General features: G+C 39.3%; 1 protein-coding gene across 1 annotated transcript in view; it reads left to right on the top strand.

Moving 5' to 3' along the window:
- The first annotated feature begins 5,658 nt into the window (after positions 1–5,658).
- LOC139709863 (uncharacterized) overlaps positions 5,659–22,266 on the top strand; it is a 61,610-nt gene continuing 45,002 nt past the window's right edge. Inside the window, exon 1 of the mRNA XM_071621822.1 lies at positions 5,659–6,853. Within this exon, the coding sequence (XP_071477923.1) occupies positions 5,659–6,853 (1,195 nt within the window). The remainder of the gene's footprint in view (positions 6,854–22,266) is intronic.

Raw genomic sequence — 22,266 nt, 5'->3', positions numbered from 1 at the left:
AAAGACACCGGCTAGGAAATCTGTGGAATATTGGTTTGGAAGGATTTTTAGTGGACATTCCCAAGTAATCTGAAGAAAAATAGCAAGAAAAAAATCTTTAAAAACGTATGGAATGTTTCTAGATATTCGATTTCACACCGCAAAAGTGATGTTAACCGTATCATAAATCACCACAAATCAACGTGCATTTTGGATTTCAGGGGCCCTTTAAGGAGAATGGCCCAAACATTACCCAAAGATTGAGAAGATTGGCGGAGGTCGGGAAATAATATCTAGTTTTGAGTGTGAGGTTTTGCGAGAAGTTCGTGTCACACTGGCTAAACTTCGAGATCTATATAGATACTGATCTTAAACTTCGCGATCTTCTGCCAGTAATACGTTGTGCAATATACACTCGAGTGCGCTGCATCTCCACTAACGCACTCTCTTACCTGTGCATCATTGACATATCTCGTGGACACGCTTTATGAGCGTATCACCTATTGTCTTTGGAATAATTAACCTTCGAAATATCAAACCTGATTTCATTTCGGATTAAGATCCTTCTGAATAACGAACCTTCGGAATAACGAGTAATTGTGACCATGCAAATTACTGACCAAGTTGATTATTTTCAAAGATTATATTTGAATGGGAAAATGCTCTTGAAACACCATGTCATGATTTGATTTTATTGATATCAAAGTCTTTTATATTAAATATACAGTGACCAGACTTGTAACATCGATATCCACACCAACATGCACACACACACACACACACCCACACTCGCACAGCAAACACACACACAAACACGCGAATGCTACAGAATTGGAATGCTTCTTCAGATACAAAACAAAGGAACTCGTGTGTGTATGCATGTATATCTTCTTTGACTTGTTTGCCAACTACCATTTATCTTTTGCACACTTGGATGTATGCTTATGATATAATTCCTTATTTATTCTGTGTTATGTTTTGTTGGAAAAAATGAAAAATAAATGAATTGAATTGAATCGAATTGAATGGAATTTATACTTAGGAAAAGGGCCTTGACTGAATATCATCAAATCACGACACTACATTTTTCAGGGTCATCTTCACACTCAAATGTATAGCTTCTTGAATATCATTGTTAACCCAAGTTTCATAATAATAGACCACACTACGAATAATTGTATCAACTTGCGGGTATACGAAAATTTATAATCAGCTACCCATTTCTGCACGCAATACATACACATTTTTTCCTCTCTCTCTCTTTGCTTTATATCTCTGAAACTGAGGTCGTTACATTAAGATTTCAATTATTTTGTTTACTTTGTTCAATCCACATTGTCTTATTCACATTATTTCTCTCACTAAAGAAAGTGAGATGTACTTTCATCTGTCGAAAAACGGAAATAAATTCGAACTTAAACGTGAACTTGAACTGTTTTTTACTGAATGGTCATTTACTGTACTTTCGTGTGCATTTAGAACCTCGACGAATCAAACATATCTCGAGACTAAAGGAGCATTCGGGGAGAACAGACCTCCGATAAGCAGCCATGATTGGAATATCGCCATTTCACAGGCAGTATCTTCAACACAACCATCTACACAATACATTTCAGAGGCAAACAAAACTTACTATATTGAAATGTACACAACTCACTGTTTGTGATATTACAGCCGATCATATTCCTTAAGACCCCATGGCCTTTAACCTTTGACGTCATAACCCCTGGATTTATGTGATTCTTTCTTACTTCATTATGAACACAGCCTGTAGGCCCAAGTTGGATGAAAATCAGACCATTCATTGCTGAGTTATTTGGAGCATGAGCTTCTGTATAATATGTCGTTTAAGACTCCTTTGACCTCTGAGCTGTGATTTCATGACCCCTAAATTATACTGTTTCATTTCTACTTCATTATGATCACACACGCTGCAAGCTTGGTGAAAATTCGATCTTCTGTTTCAGAGTAATTAGGAATTCCAGAGTAATTAGGAAATAAAACCTATCTAATGTCCTTCATGACCCCCATAACCTTTGAGCTCTGACCTTACAAAATCCATTCTTTTGGACTGAAAAAAAATCCAATAATCCATTCTTGAGCTATTGGAAGATTAAGTTGATTTTGTGTCCTTTTACCCAATGGCCTTTGACTTTTAACATTTAACTTCATAACCCCCAAATCAATTTTTTCTCACTTCATTATGAACACACCCTGCAAGTTTGGTGCAAATTCAATCATCAGGGTTTTTTTTTTTTTTTTTTTAGTTATGAGGAGATTACTCTTGGTTCTTTTTTATTGCCGTTTGACCTTTTATATACCTCGTGACACCAAATTAAATCGTTTCCGTCTTACTCCTTTATAATCACAGTGTTGTGGTATTTACAACATATGCATCAAAAGATTGCAGGCTCACTGATATCTTGAGAGCACCATTGTTCTACGGATTTCTTACGGTCACTATTTGGCATTTGCGGATGAAAGGAAAACCCGGAACGGGTGAACAGCTGGCTTTCTTGTACTCACCTCAGTGATATACTGGCTGGTAAATCTTTCTAAATCTTTTTGGAAATGTTATTACATGCATGTTCTCTATTATCAAAGCTTCCCATGTCTCTTATGTTTCTGTCTGTGTGTGCGTTTGTGTGCGTACTCGTTTTATGTTCTGTTTCCCGAGGATTATGTCAAATTGTCTCGTTGCATTATTACTATAATTTTCACGACTCACGAGGGGACTGCATTCTACAAGCTTGGCTTTTTAGCAGTCCCCTCCAGTTCCGACCTTTTCTTTGTTATGATTCAGTCACATTTTGTCCATGTATTTCTTCAACTAAAGTATGCTTATTGATTCATGTAAACAAATAACGTGTACCTAAATTTCATTTGGAAATGTAAAAGTTACATTGTACTTAATTTGTTTATATGCAACTGTCATATTGTACGCTTTGGCCGGAAATGAAATGAAAATTAAATGAAAGGAAATGAATAAGGATTCACATCTCGAGTTTTTGGTGTGTGTGTGTGTTTGCACTCTTGTTCAAATCGTATAATTACACCATGTTGTTACAATCGCTATTGACAACTGTTCGTACGTCTGCAGAATGTGGTTGTTTGTTTTCGCTATCTGTACTTGAGCAGTATCTTTTATTGTCCCCGGGTATCTTTGCCTTTCATTTTTGTTTTCTTTATTTTGGTCCTATGTTGCACCCGTGTCCTCATCTGTTTTTTACACTCTGTTCAGAACTCGGGACCTACGCTTAACAAGTTTGCTTATAAGTAGGTTCCGTCATATTTCTTTACAGCATTTATACATAGAGCCAAACCTACAAAGATTGACCGCCATGTTTTATATTTTTACAATTATTTACTGTGCATCCAAGCCGTGTATTGTGATTCACTTCGTTTTAGTATACTTGATATACATTCTTTCATTGAGAAATATGAAAATAAATTGAATTGAATTGAATTGAAAACCCAGGTTTAGTGCTTCAAAGTGGTCCTAGTGAATTAGTCATGTTAGGGATGGAAGCAACTTATATTAAAAAAAAATATCAGTAACTAGTATAACAATTATAAGCATTGTTAAATATACAAAATGTGAACAAAACGTGTACTGAATTTTTTCTGGAATAAACCGTGTACAGTAATTTTTAAAGAAAATTTTAGAAAGTTTTAGAATTTGAGAAAATTGGTATCTCCGTATTTGCGTGGCTTCACTGCGAAATTTTTAGATGATAGGATGTTTTTTGATATAATTCAATCTATGCATATGTGTCGAATGTGATAACTCGAAATCTTTTTAATCACTGCTCCTCAAGATAAACAATGCCTTTATAAAAGAATACATTGACTTTAGATTTCGAATATCACAAGGAAGAGAGTTTCAACGTTTTAGGATTATGAAACTAAAAATTTCAGATTTTCTTGTAGGATGAGAGTGTATGTCCTTGTTCAACTGAAATCATTAGAAAAAGGGAAGATTATAACTGACTGTTAAACAAAAAAGACAGACCGACAAACTTCGAAACTGAACACATAATCTCTACCGGCCGTATGTCTCGCCTATACTGACGAAGGCAAGTCTCCACAAAGCTTTTTGCCAAGGCTCTCTCGCTGTATGCTGGTGACCAAATAGGGGCGAACGAAGCGAGCTCGATCAGCTGTGTTGGAGAGCTCGGCTGGGCTCGCTTAATTCGCTCACCAGTTTGTATACTAGTCTAGTGGGATGTCTGAAAAAGGGCTCTCTGAAATGGTGTCAGAGGCATTTTTTAGTAAAAGTTGGGAACCGGTCTCTTTCACCTAATTTGAGTATGCTGAATCCGAAAAATCCGGTTCCCAAGCGAAATTCGCCGATCTTGACCATCTAATTTGCATAAACAAAATGGCTGCCAAGCCACAGAAATTATCAGTTTCAGATTTTCAGACCTCAAAATCAACCAGTAAAAATTATGAATTTGGGTAACATTCTGTGTGAGATGTCAAGTTTTAAGCCTCATGGTGAATTGTAAAGTTATTTGGGATTATTTGAAAGCAAAATTAGAGTACACCTCTTTGATGTGACTATTTTCTCACCCAAATACCAAAGTTTGTGATCCAAAGAACCTGCCTCTTGTCTAATCCTAGAAATATGATGTGATTGGCTATTGAAATAAACTGGTGTATGTTGTTCACAGTCTGAGGTTGAGACTACCTTCATTACTTCCACTCTTGCTCTCACCCTCTCTACTTTCAGCTCTATTTCTCTCTCCTCTCTAATAACAGCAACCCTCTGTTCTTCCAATGCAACACTATCTATCTTCTTTCTCTTATCTGATGTAAGACCACACTGGATGCATTCCTTGCTGACCACGACCCCTTCCCACTGCATACACTGTATATAAGAAAGTAACAGCCAGCAGTGATAGCCACTACTTTTTGTGACTCTCATTTGGGTAGCCATGCCTCTTACAAATGTGCAGAAGCAACGCCGCTTCAGAGCAAAACTCAAAGCTACTGGACAATATGAGGAATATAAACAGCAGCACAGAGAGGAGGTCCGGAAATCTAGAGTTGCAAGGAAAGCCGCTGAAACAAACCTTCCAAAGGCTGTGAGAGAACGTGTGGCAGAGGAAAGAAGGGAATCTACCAGAAAGCGAGTTGCAGAATGGAGAAAACGCAACAAGGAAAAGAAAGAACAGGCATCCACTCAAGAACAGAAAAAAAAGATCACCGTTTAGTAGTGCTCAGGCCTATGCAAAGGCTACAGCTCGGGCTAGGAGAATGCTTCCGCAAACACCAAAAAGAAGAAAGGCAGTATGCCGTAATCTCTACGACACTGAATGTGATGCATCAACACCCACATCTTCCAAAGAAAGACAGAATAAAAGCTATGATTCTCTGTGCCTCAACCAAGAAACTGTAGATCTTGTTCACAATTTTTATGAGCGTGATGACATCAGTCGACAAGCTCCAGGAAGGAGAGATGTCATCACTGTCAGAGAGGGCCAAGGAAAAAAGATAAAGATACAAGCTAGGCACCTGACATCATCAATTTTGGAAACACATGCTCTTTTCTGCAAGGAGTACCCAGATGTGAAAGTGGGAAAAAGCAAGTTTGCTGAACTTCGCCCCAAGCATGTCTAACTTTCAAGCAAGCTTCCCCACAATGTTTGCTTATGCAAATATCACGAGAACTTCATCATGGCTATTAACGCTCTTCACAAAGCATCATCATCATGTCCCCCATACTCCCATGGGCTACCAGAAAGATTCTTGTGTAGTGAACCTACACGAGCTTGCTGGATGAATGAGTGCGATTCATGTAAGGATGGTGCTGGATTCAGAAGAATCATGAACTATGACACTGCTGATGCCCAGTGGTATGTTTGGAAGACTGCAGAAGACAACCGACTGATGAAAGCTGTTGAGGAGGGCACCACACATGACCTAGCTGATTACATCTGCAGTTTGGTGCCCCAGTTTCTTGAACATACATACATAAAGCGTCACCAGGCATCTGAGTACCAGATATGCAAGGAAAGAGCAACCAGCAATGCTGATCCTGATGAAGCCCTCATTCAGATTGATTTCAGTGAAAATTACACCTGTGTCGCTCAAGATGAGATCCAGAGTGCCCACTGGAATCAAAGGCAAGTTAGCCTTTTTACAGTGGCAGTGTGGCATTATGGGTCTCAGCACTCCTACGTCATCACATCAGACAATCTTGCCCATGGAAAGGAAACTGTGATTGCTTATCTTGACAAGGCGTTGGATGGCTTACCAGATAATGTAAAGAAAGTTTCCCTCTGGTCAGATGGCCCAGCATCACAGTTCAAGAACAGATACATTGCAGCATCACTGGACACACTGCAATGCAAGCACAAACTCCAGATTCAATGGAACGTTTTTGCCACATCCCATGGCAAGGGACCAGTGGACGGAATAGGTGGATCTGTGAAACACCATGTGTGGGGAAAAGTAAGGGCCAGAAAAGCAATTGTGAGTGATGCTGCTACATTTGTTGCTGCAGTGGAGGACATGAAGGGTGTAACAGCAGCAGTCCTTACCCAAGCTGAAATCAAGGCAAGAAATGCATCTCTTCATCTTGATGTCATATTTGAAACCGCACAGCCCATCCCAAGAATCGCAAGCATGCATTGTATCCAGTTGTCAAATGCAGGGGAGATCTCAACATTCCTGATTTCTGCGGATGCAGGTAGTCAAGCTCAACCAGAGTCAGAGGTGGCAGAGGAGAACCCTTCTATTGGAGACTGGTATGCAGTGGAATATGACGGAAGAATGTATCCTGGAGAAGTCGTTGCTGTCGGCCAAGAGAATGACTATCAAGTGTCTGTTTTGGAGCAAGCTGGGAAGTACTGGAAATGGCCCAACCCACGTGATGTCATCTTTTACTTGAGAGAAAAGATGTCTAAGAAACTAGATGCACCAGCTATTGCTAATAATCGCGGACACTTTAAATTTACAGACACATTTTAATCAGCTGTACAACTGTATCTATAGTACAGTCAAAATGCGGATTGAAATGACATGGACAATATCAAGGAGGAGAGCTCAACCTGAACATTTGATTTGGATTTTGTGTCTATGTATTGTGTAGCTCATCTGAACTCTATATTCTAATCACGTTTGTCTTAATAAGTGCTTCTTTCATTGATGCTGGGGCAAGAAATTGAACATGTTTGCTTTACATTTTTTTCATTTTGCGGAGAAGCCAGCTCTCATGCATTAAGTTAATACATAACATTACATATTGTCCAATATGAAAAAAGAGGGGCAAACTTATTAAGAATGTCCCTGTTATCTTAAATACATTTTTAAAGACACAGAAACTTGAATCCCACACAAATTATTGATTTTTTAGTGAAATTTTTGTTGTTGACCATTCATGGACAAAATGTAACGTGAGTAACCGTAACGTGAGTAACCGCTTTATCTGCACCCCTAGTAAAAACCATGCATTCCTTATTTTTTATACCATATACAAAATTTGTCTCACTAATGTGCTTCTTTGAAATGAGTATAATCAACTTCCATGAAAGCTTGGTATGGGGACACTTTTCACTTTTGTCGACTTTTCATTTTATGCATGTCCAAATCGTGTAACGTGAGTAACCGACACATTTTAAAGATTTGTCAAGAGCATAATGACATTTCCCAAGTTTTGTTTTTATACAAGGGATAGTCAGACTGTGTACTTTGTTGTGATAAAAAATTGTATGGTTCATATCTGTGATAAGGGAGTTACAGCTCCAAGAATGAGTCAAGGTGTCTCCAAATGTAACGTGAGTAACCGTGGAATAGCCCAGATGAACAAGGTCAATGAGCTCGACATCAAATGTGACACTGCACCTCAAAACAAACAAAAAGTCGCCAGACATGAATTTTAAGTTAAGACCATATTCTGAAAGAACAGACTTTAAGCTTTAAAATGATGTATAACTCAAATCAAATGGACTCTCCTAACCTATCTAAATATTGGAAAGAAAGCACAAACTCAGGAAAAGTGTGAACCGAGAAAAGAGGCTGTGAAGTACAGTGTCTATTCAAGCGCTTACCAATACCAAACCGTGCTGGCTGTGCAATGAATGGGACAAAAAACAGGAAGTTAACCACCGGAGTAACAACAATGAAGGGATTATCAGATTAAAGTGAAATTAAGCATGCCTCATTAACACAGTCTGTCCATAATTAATGCCAACTTTCAAAGCAGTAGCACTATTCCTTCAAAAGTTATTAGAGTTGAAGGTGAAGAGTGTGGACAAGGTTTTTCAGAAATGAAAAAGGGATTCTAAAGACACACCTAATCACACTATTCTACCAAAAATGTTCGAGATAAACTGCTAAAAAAAACACTTTCCTGCCCGTTTTATGATCCCAAATTTTAGCATAATGTAAAAGAAGACCCGCTCTTTCAAAAAATATGAAAAAGTCAAGTTCGGCTAGGTTTACCCATTTCACTTATTTTCAGTCCTCACGCAAAATCAGTGTGTGCGACTTTATGTTCGTTTTGAGGTGCACGGTCACAAATATAGTAGGCCCACAAGCTGTGCGGTCCGCGAACTCGACACTCGACGAAAACAAGGCCCACGAGATTAATATATGTATTACATCAGAAAGCTTAATCTATTCAGTGTAGGTCTTGTGGACCTCCCCCTCCCCCCATGTGTCGGACCCTTATGGGCCTGGTTTGCCTATACTATAAGCAGGGCTCGACACTAACGGTGGCCCGGTGGCCCGGGGCCACCAAAAACGCACATCGGGCCACCAAAATTTCAGAAATGAAGACTTTGGTGGCCTGATCGCGCCACCAAAAAATGTCGGATGTTTGCCTTTGGGCCACCAAAAATAAAAGTTAGTGTGGAGCCCTGCTATAAGTGTCAAGCTCATGGGCAATGCTACCTAGTTTCGAGCTGGCGGGTCTGTGTAGGTCAGTGTCAAGCTCGCGGGCTGTATGGTTCCGATGAATAACTCATGGTCCTGGAGCATATAAGTGACGTCATGGACCATTTGGAAAGCGACATACTGTGAGGCATAACATGCATTCCACATGACGCAACCCTGTGTCTTGCAACTTGCTATTGTCATCCAATTAAGTTTGGGTCATTACGTCAGGCAATTTTGGGCATTTTTTTAATGACCCCTTTAGGTACCCTCAATTCAAAATAGGAGTGGAACTACTATTTACTCTAATTGTCTTCTTTATGCTCGATACTCCTTAACACTTGGGCCTGGCCAAGAGTTGTGTCCCCATGCCCAAATATTGGTTGTTTCCAATATGCCGCCATCCGGTTTGCATCCAATGTGTGAATCAGGGTACGCTGACAGCGGGTAATATCACCTGCATGATCCGGTTAAGACTCTCTGCCAGCAAGTGATGATTCAGTGTAACCTGCTGAAATTGGTCTAGATCTATACCCTTGATCTCTTTCAAGACAGGGCAGCATCTGCGTCTTCAGTGAAGCACGCGATCGGCACACAGGATCTCCTCCACGACTTAAAGATAAAATGGAGTTCCTGTTAAGGTGCATTTCACCGAGTGAAACCATGATTCAAAGTATCAGGATATAACTGCTAGTCAGTATGATGCTTAGGGAGCATTATAACTCATGTTTGATTACTAGAACGTCAATTTAGATGAGAACTGCAGTAGTGACTCTCGCAAAATAACGGCTCGTTTAAACGGAAGGATTTGGTCTCGAGCGCATGATTCACAACGCCCCCTTGCGGTCCCGAGAAGAAAGTCGGTTTTCGGATACTACTGATACTATACTACTTACAGAAGTCTTGAGAGAGCTCTGTGATATACTACTGAAGTGTACTGTACACAAGCGCGACCGCATCCCAGAGGCTACGATCCGCGATCCGTTTATAGCAGAGCAAGCTGTCGACAACTGCGTACATTGTGTGTATAGCCACTGTGTGCGTTTTATGTCCGACGTCCAGTAGTGTACGATCGAACGATACCCCTGTGCGGTGTATGTTGTGTGTACGTATCATGGGGGCATGGATGGGCCAACCGTATACTGTGCATGTGGGTACGGTGGCCATGAGCATGCTATCTAGTACCCATATTGTACACATGCCCCACGCGCTTTCCCCACTCTTTGCCTTCCACCAGGGAGGTGAGACCTCCCTGCTTCCACCAAAAAGTCGATACTCTTTGCTAGTCATGCTTCCACCAAAGAGTGGATTCAGTCCACTGAACAATGTAGTCCGTGGCGATATCGTACTGGCTTCCGTTCGCTATGACAATGCCAATCACTGTACTAGTGGATGGTACATGCGTGGCCATGGCAAGCGAGCTGGCTTCGTTCGTTCGCCCCGTTGCAAGCTACTAACGTATTACACGTATTATGTACTTGGGTACTGTTAGTATTCATACGACCAGCTGCGAGCTGCGTGTTAGGGGACTGTTCTGCAGATCTATATAGAGGCGGTCCGAAATGCATGTTCAATTGCCATGTTTTCATGCTATAATAAACAATAAGATTCTCTCGCCATATTATGTGTTGACAAGAACAGATAAAATAACTGAAACAAACAATCAAAGGTAGCCCTCCCATTTTTCTTGTTTTTGTTATTCTGTCGATAAATGAGCTTCCAAGTAAAAAAAAAAAAAAGAGTAAACAATAGTGGGCCTGTACGTTTTGTGAAGGACATGTTTGTTGTTCGTCGGGTGATTTGTTGACAGGCCATGGACCTAATATAGGCCTACTAGTACAAGGACATTCATCGTACACATTTTTGCACACGCATAATACCTTCCCTACAGGATATACCTGTCCTCTACGAATACCGATCCTTTTTTTTTCCTTCTTTTTTTTTTTGTGCTCTGGAATATGCTACGGAAAAGTGAAATATTGAGATCACAAGTGACAATCATTCTTCCATCATTTCTTTTAAAAACTGCCTGCTTTTCCCTAGCGAAAGTGTTTGCTTTGAGGTATGATTTCCTAACATACACCTCAAGACTGCACATTCACTTCATTTGATTTTTCTGCGTTATTTTCTTCTGCGCATATAGTTTTAGATTTATCGAATCTCCATCTTGTTCTTCTCCCGGCTTGCTTGCGGTGACAATCATGGGATCAAAGCAGTACCCTAAAGCATGCTAAAACTGTCTTTGAGACGCTTTTGAGATGTAGGCCTACAGGTGGCCGTGCATGATTGACACAAAATTTCTCATGATCTCAGGTATTGCTGCTCCTCATCATCTGTATCTATTCAAAGACATTTCTGTCTGAAAAAGGCACATCTGCAAAACAAGACTGAAATGAGGGAAACGATCCTTTTGTTAGTGACGATACATGATCACACAATCAAGTAAAGAAAAAATGCCAAGTAAACCTAAGAAAGAACAACAGCTCTCATGTATTTATTACTGATGATCATCTACACAGCCAAAGTTGCCATGCAGTCGGTAGATGTTGACGCTTCCGCACGTACCACATGCTGTTCATTTCTAATTTTAATTTTTTTATTTATTTTTTTAGTTGCATAGGCCTGATTGTCAGAGAAAGACATAATCCGAAATCGAAAGGATTTTTGTTTTGCTTTTTTTCTGTTTTTTTTTTTTTTTTTTTTTTTTTTTTTTTTTTTTTTTTTTTTTTTTTTTTTACTGATTGTTTGTAATTTTCAAATTAGTGGGGCCTATTGAGATACGTTTTGCGATTGTAGGACATGTTTGTTGTTGGTCAGGTGATTTGTCGAGAGAACTGACAACCAAATTTGCTAATCCTGTTTGTGTTATTGTCGTTTTAGGGTTTTTTTTTTTGTTTTTTTTTTATTTGTTTGTCCAGCATGGTAGGGCCTACCTGTGTTCTGTGCGTAGTTACTGCGGCCGGCGTGTAATGGCGACAGGGTCTTGTTCAATTTGCCATGGTTTTTACACTATATCATTTGTGATGAAAGAAAAGCAATTCTCTCGCCGTAAGTGCTGACAAGCCTAATCAAAAAATCAATAACAATCTTTGCATCGTTTTTGCCAACTCTGTCCATAGCCTAAATGAGCAGTCCAATAAAAAAAAAAAATGCACTAAATATCGTCAACTAAACCTACAGAAGTAAAAACAGCTTGATGATCTACACACGGTCAACGTTGCCATAGTTGACGCTTCAGCCTGTATATGCTGAGCATTTCTTTCTTAATTTCATTCCTTTTCTTCTTCTTTTTTTCTCAGCGTACTCTTACTGATTGTTTTTCAAATTAGTTGGGCCTATATGCGTTTTATGGAAGACGTGTTTAATTGTGTTTTCGTTTTGTTTTGTTTTGTGTTGTCAGGCGATCTGTTGACAGAATAATATTGATGACCACTAATCCTGTTTTGATTACTATTAATATTATTTTGGGTTTTGTTGTTTGAAATCAAAAATTGTCTGCACTTTTTTTCCTTTTTTTTGGCCGATTATGTCGATAAATCAGCTGTCAAGTAAAAAAAGAAAACAATCGCCGACTAAACCTAACTAAAACATCAACAACAAACCAACAACAACAAAAACAAACCCAGCTCGGTTGTTACTGATGATCGTCTATACACTATACGTTGCCAGAGTTGGTGCAGTACATGACGCTTGGCACGAAGCATTAATTTTATTCAAATTCATGAAATTCTTCCGTCGAGATGTTTTCATTGCAGCTGATTGACAAATTGCCCTACATCGACGTATATCAGTTGCAACGTAGCATTTATGCTTGACATTTTTCCATTTGTCCATTTTTTCTTAGCGTAAATAGCATAGGTCTGAGTGTCAAAGAATTATATGGATTCCGAAAGGTTCGGGTTATTTATTTTGTTGTTGTTGTTTTACAGATTTAGTAGGGCCTATATGCGTTTTGTGCAGAACGCGACAATGTTTTTTGTTTGAGCAGATGATTTGTCGACAGATTGTACAGAAATGCTAATCCTGTTTAGATTATTATTGTTTTCGGGTTTTTGTTTTCGTTTTTGTTTGTTTTTGCTTCATTGCTCCATTCACGTGGTACCTGTGTACTGTGTGCAGTCAAAGAGTGTGTAATGGAACTGTGCTGCAAGATGGTATACATGTAGCGTTCTTCTAGAATAATGTTCAATTGCCATGTTTATATGCTTATCGAAGAAAAACACTTCTCTCGACATATGTGCTGTCAGGTCAAGATTTAAACAAAAAAATGAAAGAAATTATTTTTAAAAAAAGTCTTCACAGCCTTTTTTTTTTTCTTTTGCTCATTCTGACAATGAATGGGCTGTCTAGTCAAAAAGAAAAAAAAAATCGCTAACTAACATAATATAGAAAATCCGATTGTTAATGACGATTATCTACATGGTCAACGTTGCCATCAGAGTAGGCATAGGCCTATCATGGATATTGACGCTTGGCATGTAGCATTTTATGCCGGACATTTTTTTCTTATTTTTTTTTTTTTCGTAGCGTAGTATGCGCAGGCCTGATTGACCAAGAAAGACGTATTCCGAAATGTTATGTTTTCTAGTTGTTTTACTGACTGTTTGTTTTTACAATTAGTAGGGCCTAATATGCGTTTTATGTATAACATGTTTGCTTGTTGTTTGGGCAGGTGATTTGATGGAATTGATTACCACAGTCATGTGCTGGTTCTGTTTGTATTATTATTATTTTTTGTTGTTGTTGTTTTTGCTTAGCGGCCAATTTTGTGGAGAGAATTGGCAGAAAAAAATTAATGTGAAGAGGACTGGTTTGTTTGCTTATCAGGTGATTCTGTGAGACAATTTTGTCAACAACAACAACAACAAAGCAAATCAAAGACCTCTTCCATCTGTGATTGTGCGACCGTCTTTTCCCTTTTTTCATGATGACAAATGTCATGACAAGAGCATAATCTTATGCAATCTCTTTCACATAACACAATCCCAATGGAGATCGAGGGGGCTTCGTGTTATAGTAAGCTATAATCAGTAGTGATCGAGGTGGCTTCGTGTTCGACCGGTATAACAAGCAACGGTGGACAGCTCTACACGTATGCCATCAGGTATGTATCACACGTATATATATATATATATATATAATATATATATATATATATTGCATCCTTTCTTTTTTATTTCTTTCTGGTGCCCCACTCGGGATTAATCGGCTGAATAGGAAAAAAGGCTCCCCCATGCATTTTTTCCCCTTCAGTTTCTCGTGCCACCAATGCCCCCTCGTTACGGGGTTGTTTCCTTCCTAAAAACAAATATCAAAAAATAATATACCCGTGGTCACTGCAGAACCTTGATGATATACATTTTAAAAGAAAAGAGAACTAACTATACCCTATAGGGGGCATGGGGGCAGTTTTCTTTCGTTATAACGAAGTTTCGTTATAACCGAACAAATACAATATTAAACGAAAACAAGGAAACCACGCATATAAATTATGATGTTCTGTTTGCTGAATACACTGGAAAGCTATGTAAAATGGAATGGGACCTTTTAAATTTCGTTTGAATATTACAATTAAAAGAGAGCATAAAGTTGTTTGTAATGTCCGAAGGTTCGTCGATCGGAAATTAAAATGATCAGGTTCGTCATTCCAAAGGTTTGTAATTTACTAACTGAGAAAGGATCACTATTCCGAAGGTTCGTTGTTGCGAAGGTTTTTTAATCCGAAAATGTAATAAAGTTTGTCATTCCGTGGAAGGTTTGTTAATTAAAAAAAAAAAATGACACAGGTTACGTATTTCGAAGGTTCAGTTTTCTTATAAGACGATTATAAGGTTTGCAATTCCTAAGATTTGTTAGTGGACTTACCTTTTCTTTTCTGGATTAACGAAACGTTTTTTGTTTGTTTGTTTGTTTTGGGGTTTTTTTTGTTTTGTTGTTGTTTTAGGTTGTTGTTTTTTTAATGTTCCAATCAATGAATGTTTGGAATTCCTATCATTTTCGGACAAACGCACCGTCGTAATAAGAACCATATTTTTATTTTTTTTTTCGGAATAACGAATCTTTGGAATAACGCCAAAATGTTCGTGAACAAACACTGTTTCATTTCCGAACTAACGGACATTTAGGTGTATCAGAATCTTTGTGTTTTGTAATAAGGAACCTTACTCAATTTCAGATTATTGTCAGATTGTTTAACAATAATGCAAGTTCTCCTCGAAAACTTGTGCGTGACACACGGATCGAAAACGCAGTATTGTGAAGCATTCGCCCACGCAGAGACGCTATAAATGCTTGTTCCGCTACGTATTTTCGGAAGCGATCCGCATTTCGTTATAACAGAGCACATTTCTTTTGTTTTTCTTTGTCAGTGGCGCTCGGAAAAGACTTCGTTATAACGAAAATTTCGCTATAAACGTGTTCGTTATAAGCGAATTTTTTTAACACAGACTTTAATGGCGAACATTTTGGGAACAGAAGTTTTGCTTCGTTATTACCGTGTTCGTTGTAACGGGAGTGCAATGTATTGCAAATAAGCCATAAACATCACATCTCATTATTATTGTCATAAATTATCAGAGGATTGTAATTTCCTGTGCACATATCGTTATGTATGTTTTTTATATTGTTTTTAACAGATTGAACAACGCTCCGTAAAAACATGACATGCTGTCCCTATATAGCACCAGTAAATGAACGTCACTGGAAACACGTCCTGATGAACTTCAAGATGATGTCAAGTCAAGTCGCATCAATGATCATTGATGTACCGCAAAAAATATGAATAACACATTATCCCTTCCCACACATTGTCATAATAGGAAATTAATCATGGTGACGTTATTTTGTTTTTCTTTAATCCGGAACAACAGAGAAAACGTAAACTTTTCACCTTTGTCACGCTGAGTGAAATAGGTCAGCTTCTAATTATTTTCAGCATCCAGAAATGTACGGTATGACATTAATTTTGGTGAATGTATGTTACTAAAATTTGTAGATTCTTTGCAAAATGGTAACATCAAGGCGATGGAAATGTCCGACCACTATACCCTTTATACCATTGGCTAATGTTTCTTTTGTGTCCATGAGTATACGTATGTATCAAAGAGAGGTCAGTCTTTATGCTCCACTGACATTAATTCGCTCCGCGAGAATGTGCTCCACAACATCACCCCAACGACATCTGCTCCGTCGACAATGATTGCTCCGCCGACGACTGAACCACCAACACTTGCTCCGGTGATGTTTCCTTCGAAGACACCACAATGAATTGTCCCGCGCCCCGGCGACATTTTACTCCAAGGATACGGCAATAACATTGATCTACCATTAGTTCCAGTGGAAATGGCTGCATTTCATTTACCCAAATTCTGCTGGCATGTCCTCATGAACGAGATCCGAAGATATTTTATGACATCTGCTGAACTCAGCTCAATATTGAAATTGTTCTTATAACTCACAATCTCATGTTCGCATTATATCTTGCCACATTCAAAAAATATGCAGGAATTGTTTTGCACAAGACATATAGTTGTTTCTTGAAATACTTGAGGGGTGCTGCCGATTATTTATAGGCAATTATTAATTCGTTTAAATGTTTTATTGGTTATTTAGAAGGCCTAGCTAGTATACATATGCTACGATTGTTTTGGTTTATAGGTAATGTTTAGGCACTAATCTTCAACATATATCCGAAGAGTGTTCTTCGTAAAATAGCATTGCGTAAGCTTGTGATTCTAATTCATCGGAGTATCAAGCCTTTGTACTTCATTGTCGGATATCACCTTCGGAATAAACATTCTACATCCGGCACTGGTGGATGTTTCAGAAAATTATTGTCAGACGGGAGGGGAAATCTTAAAAGCAAAAATGAATGTCATTCTTAGTTTGATATGTTTCCCCTTGGGCAGTGGGAGATATTTGATTGTCTGTTAATAAATGATTCACCGTAAAGTCCCAAGGTAACAATGATACATTTCAACTATAATAACATGGTATTATAACCAAAGGTAAACGTATGGATTGCCCTGCTCGCAACTCGGCATTCATGGTCGTGATGGTCTTCCGAGGAATCCAATTTGACATGAATAATAAAATTGATTGAAACTCCATTTAAAATGAAACTCTTATTATACGCACATAATCTACACATAACGAAATCATAATTATACAAAACAGTATTCGAATACCACCCACGAACAGCCCTCTTCATGTAACATAATCATTTACATTACGTCGGGATACCAGATCACATACATTTTCATAACATCCAGTGCAAAACATAATTATTAATTGCTTTCTTATATAGGAATTACACGATGGTGAGGGTGAGGATATCATCCAAGGTAACAGTATTGCATAGATGCCCCACGATAGGCGAACATGCGTTTATTCTGTTCTTGTTTATTTTGACGTTGTTCATTTCTTTTTCTTTTTCTTTATCGAGCAACGAGAGACAGACCTATACTTCCGAAGTAGGAGCCTTAGTATTGACGGAAGGGGGAATTGGCGGGAAACTAATCTCCCTTTTTGACATCGTTAATTTCTTTGCACGGTATCCATTACTTTGGGGGATAAGTACACGTCATGTATAAGGTTCGTCAATCCGGGTCCCCAAATTCCTGTTCCAGATCCATTTGTTGCTCCGAATATGAAGGCGTTAGTTATAATCCGAACATTTTTATTCTGAAAACGAATTAGGTCCTATACGTGGTACGAAATTTATTTCGTTTCAGGATGAACGAACACCCGTGTTCGAATCAAGGAACCATAAAAATAACGAAAGTGTTTCTCTCTCAGAACAACGAACTTGCAGAGTGACGAACAGTAACATGATTTTCCCTTTTTATAATCAAGCACCTCTGAGTCACCGTCAGAAAAGAAAGAATAATGATAGAGAATCTTCCCCCTTTGGAGGGCAGTGGGATATATTTCAGGAAAGATATAAAGAAAATAGAAAAAATGACATTATTTTACGTCAATTGATTGAAAGAAATGTAGAATCAGGTAACGATTGCAATCCTGCCAGTGGTCTTCCCCGGAGTCTTCGACTTGAGCTCGCTTCGAAACATCCTTTTCATTCCCGCAGGCCCCAGACTGTTTATGACCTCAGCAGGAATGCGCCACCGCGCGGATTTGTGGTTTACCCCCCGCCCTCCCCCCTCCCCCTCCCCCTCCCCCTCCCCCTCCCCCTCCCTCCCCCTCCCCCTCCCCCCCCCCTCTTTGCCAAGTCTGTGGCACCTTGCTATCGTGGGATTTTGCTCTTTTCTCTTTTCTCCGCCAACGAAGTGGCCGGAGGCATTGTTTTCGGGGCGTCCGTCCGTCCGTACGTCCGTCCGTACGTCCGTCCCGTTTTGTTTTTGTCAATATCTCAAGAACCGTGAGGTGGTTTTGCATCAAACTTGGTATGAGGGTATATCCTGGGGGATAATACTTTGTTTGGATTTTAGGGTCACGGGGTCAAAGGTCACAGGTTATTTTGTGAAAAAAGGTTGAAATTTCATGTTTTTCTCCATATCTCGCAAATGGTTCAAGGTATCTTCATGGAACTTAGTATATATATGAACCGATGGGCAGTGATTATCTAGGGAAGTTGGGGGTCATGGGTCAAAGGTCAGGGGTCAAAGTTCAAGGTCCACTCCTCAAAATATCACTACTTTTCTTATATTTATGCAATGCCTGAAGGATTTTTTTAACTTGATGTATGCATGTATAACCCAATATATATTCTGCGGGAAGTTTAGTGCCAAAAGGTCAAAGGTCAAGTGAAAGTGCTAAATTGCACTTCTTCCTCCATATCTCAAAAGTAACTCAAGGTATTATCATGAAACTTACATATTTATGCATGTTCTACCTAACAGTGATTCTCTTTGGAACTGTGAGGTCAAAGGTCAAAGGCCAGGTTTAGATAATACTATTTTACCATTTGATACTGAATTTATATTTTTTCTCAATACCTTGAAAATTACTCAATGCATAAACTTATAAAAGGGTCAAAAGTCCAGTAAAAATCATCAGTTCCCCCAAATACCTGCACTCTGACGTTTTAATCATTCATCCAATTGATAGTTCTAGGAAAGTGAACATTCAGCACATTTGTGGCAAACCTGTCATTTTAATATCTTGCCAATTGTGTGAAACTGTCATCACACATGGTCAAGACATTGTACTATAGACCTGCATTATTGCGGAGGCATACACCTGTCGCCGTAGCGACATTTTTTTTTTTTTTTAAGAAGATGTTCGCACGCAGTGTCTTTTCCCCGTACCACTGCGCGTTCTGTTTCAATTCGTTTGGGTTGTAGGTTTTTTTTCCTTGAATTTTCACTATGCCCTATAAACACGTGGAACACGCACCAGCCATACACCACAGGTAGCTCACCGCAATTTTTGCAGCCAAATACTCGACTTTGTCAACACGAAACCCCCTAAAACAATAAAGAGATGATGGAGTACCTTGTATCGATGCATAAACGAAATACCATTGATGGAGAATAAAATATTCTAAAAAAAAAAAAATAGAGTTCAGCCAACATATGAGTTTGTCGTCCCACAAGTTTTACACGTGTTTTTCACAAATTTGATAACACTTATATAGTTAGAACATGCATGTCGCCAATTCTCGAGGATGTCGCACACAATGTTGCAGGCTTCTGTTGTGTCGCACAATATTATTACAGCGACATGCTCATACCCGTGGCTACACTGGCGTCGTAAATAGGTAGTTCATAACTACAATCAAACTGAAACTTACTAAAGTACTAGTATACCACCCACAAGATCTTGCGATATTCCTCTGAAACTCACAGAACTTGGATTTACTTATGTTACCTCAACCTCGGTATGCGCAGCTTGATTTTCCTCCCTTTGGAGTTGAATGTGGAGGTTTTGTGTTTCTCTGAAGGAAGAAGAGCGTGTTCGAAAGAAAAAAATAATCCGGTAAGTCCATTTTCCTTGAAAATCAATCGATTAATGATTTACACTGTCAATCTGAATATAATCTGTATGTAAAAAAAAAAATAAAAAAAAACACGTAACTCGGATTATTTTCAGTCTAAAATCATGTTTTGGGGCCAATAGGCCACTTATCATAGGCCTACTATAATGCACCATCTGCATAATGAAAACACCAACGTAACTTTGAAATACAAAAAAAATAAATAAAATAAAATAAATAAATGAATAAATTAGTGCAGGCCGAACTAAAGGCCAAAGAGTGACCTACATATCCTAAGCCCGCCGCACACTATTGGAATACGACTCACGACTATGACTGACCGACTTTGGATTTGAAAAAACAAAACAAAACAAAAAACAACTCGTTTATGCTGAAGCTGCTGTGACTTGTTCAGGATCCAAACTCTGTCAGTCCTATAGTCGTGAGTATGGGATGGGCTTTATTCCATCAAGGAGCTTCAAGCTCTGATTCCATCCTCGACTGTATCATGGAGCTACTGGCAATGTTCTCCACGATTGCGTCATAACGAGGCAGGTTTGTGAAAATGTGTCTTTCCCTCTTCCTCTCTCTCTCTCTCTCTCTCTCCCTGCAATCTGATCACTCCATCTCTGGCGTGGTTTCTTCTTCCTCTTTTTTTTGTGAGTCTGACCCGACTCAAGGTCAATAAACGTTCGATCTATTTCTGTACCCGTGTCAAGACAGGTGGACTGGAACACTCCCTGGTGTCAGTGTGCTTGTGAGTATGTGTGTGTGTGTGTGTACTGTGTGTGTATGTGAGTGTGTGTGTGTGTGTGTGTGTGTGTGTGTGTGTGTGTGTTGCTGTTCCAAACGTAAACCAGCGCGAGCGGGTATTGCATTCATGCATGCATCTGGTCGGGCTGGGAGCTGGTTGAGGTAATGTCTTCCTTCATGTACAGTACTGAATGAATAGAGAGTTCCCGTCTCCCCGGTAAACCACCTCCCTGGTAAAACGATCGACTGCTGAACAGGGCATGCTAAGGCTGCTTACAAGGTAGATGTCATCTATCTCATAGCAAGTCCGCGTGATAGTCTAGCACTGTGGTGGAGCCTCTAAAATCACGAGAGTTTACCAACATATGAATTCAGACAATATTAAAAATATCTAACTACATTAAAATATCATGTAGGAACTACTGTCTTATTTGGCAGCACAGCAAGTCACTTCTCACCACCGCAGTGTTGTCAAGTTGTGTGCGCGTACAATCTGTATGTATAATCCGTGCTTCGCTGCATAACGAGCCTCGATCTAACCAGGGTGGCCGGTGGTGAGTAAAACGCAGCGCCTAGTAGTATACAAAGTATACTGATGCATATCTGATCGCCTCAAAGTTGCCGCAGCTATACTCGTCTTTTTTTCCCCTCCGGCAGGATTGACCACTGTTTATGGTCTTCGTATTTGTTTTTGTTTCCCTCCTGCAATGGCTGCTCTATGTCAAACCCGTCTTCGTGTACCATACTACATGTACTAGTCCTAGTACACACAAGTCGTACATCCTCGCCTCATGTACCATAATCTGTGATCACGCATTGTCGGCACTGTACATACCGCTCGCATGCATGCACGCATTACCGCATCGCACAAACAGCTTCAGAGGAGTGTTAGCGCTGCGGCACTGCCCGGATAACTGGCGGTCACAGAACTCTACACAAGTTCTGTGCTGGCGATCCGGTTCTCACGAGTTACACGCAGAATGATCGTTGAGGGAGCTATATAAAGATTCGAACGATTCGAACGAGCCGTTAGTATTTATTGACGTTGTACAGCGTCGATAATATCCGAAACCATTATTGCATGATTACTAAGATATGAGAGCACTTTGGGGCGAGTAAGTCTCACTGTGTTGGTTATATGAAAGGTACTTTAACCTGAAACACAAACTAAGACAAGGCAATCTCAGGGAAACTTTGTAAAGGTACCAAAACTTCATATTATCTTTAACTGGATAGACATCCTGAGGTCAGCCCAGCGTTCTTATAGGTGCACAGCCACTGTATGCGATCAGTCATCAGAGTCTTTCAGTGGCAATATCTAAACAGTCTGGGTGAAGGCAACCTTGTCTCTATGATGAGTGCATTGCACATAGAGTACAGGATGCACGAGATGATATAGTAGAGCGGTTAAGCCCTCAAAATCATGAGAATTGTGCAAAATTTGACTAAAGCATGAAACTTTCACCAGTCTTAGTACATACCATGAGATTCATTTTAAGATCGGGAGGTAAGTCTGCTTTGACCTCTGATGACCTCCAGAGGTCAATGAACTTCAAATATCAGAATATTGATGTTTGAAGGCATTTGTGAAAGATAGGCCTAGACGTTGGTTACGCTGCACTAAATATGCATTTGTGCTACAATTCTTCTGATTCCACAGGGCATTGACAGGTTTCTACCTTTGACCTCTGATGACCTTTAGAGGTCAATGACCTCAAAAT

The sequence above is a fragment of the Diadema antillarum genome, unplaced genomic scaffold, assembly GCF_040938485.1.
Source record: "Diadema antillarum isolate AM-2024a unplaced genomic scaffold, OU_Dant_1.0 seq00001476_RagTag, whole genome shotgun sequence".
Lineage (NCBI taxonomy): Eukaryota > Metazoa > Echinodermata > Echinoidea > Diadematoida > Diadematidae > Diadema > Diadema antillarum.
This window is presented reverse-complemented; position numbering and strand designations above follow the sequence as displayed.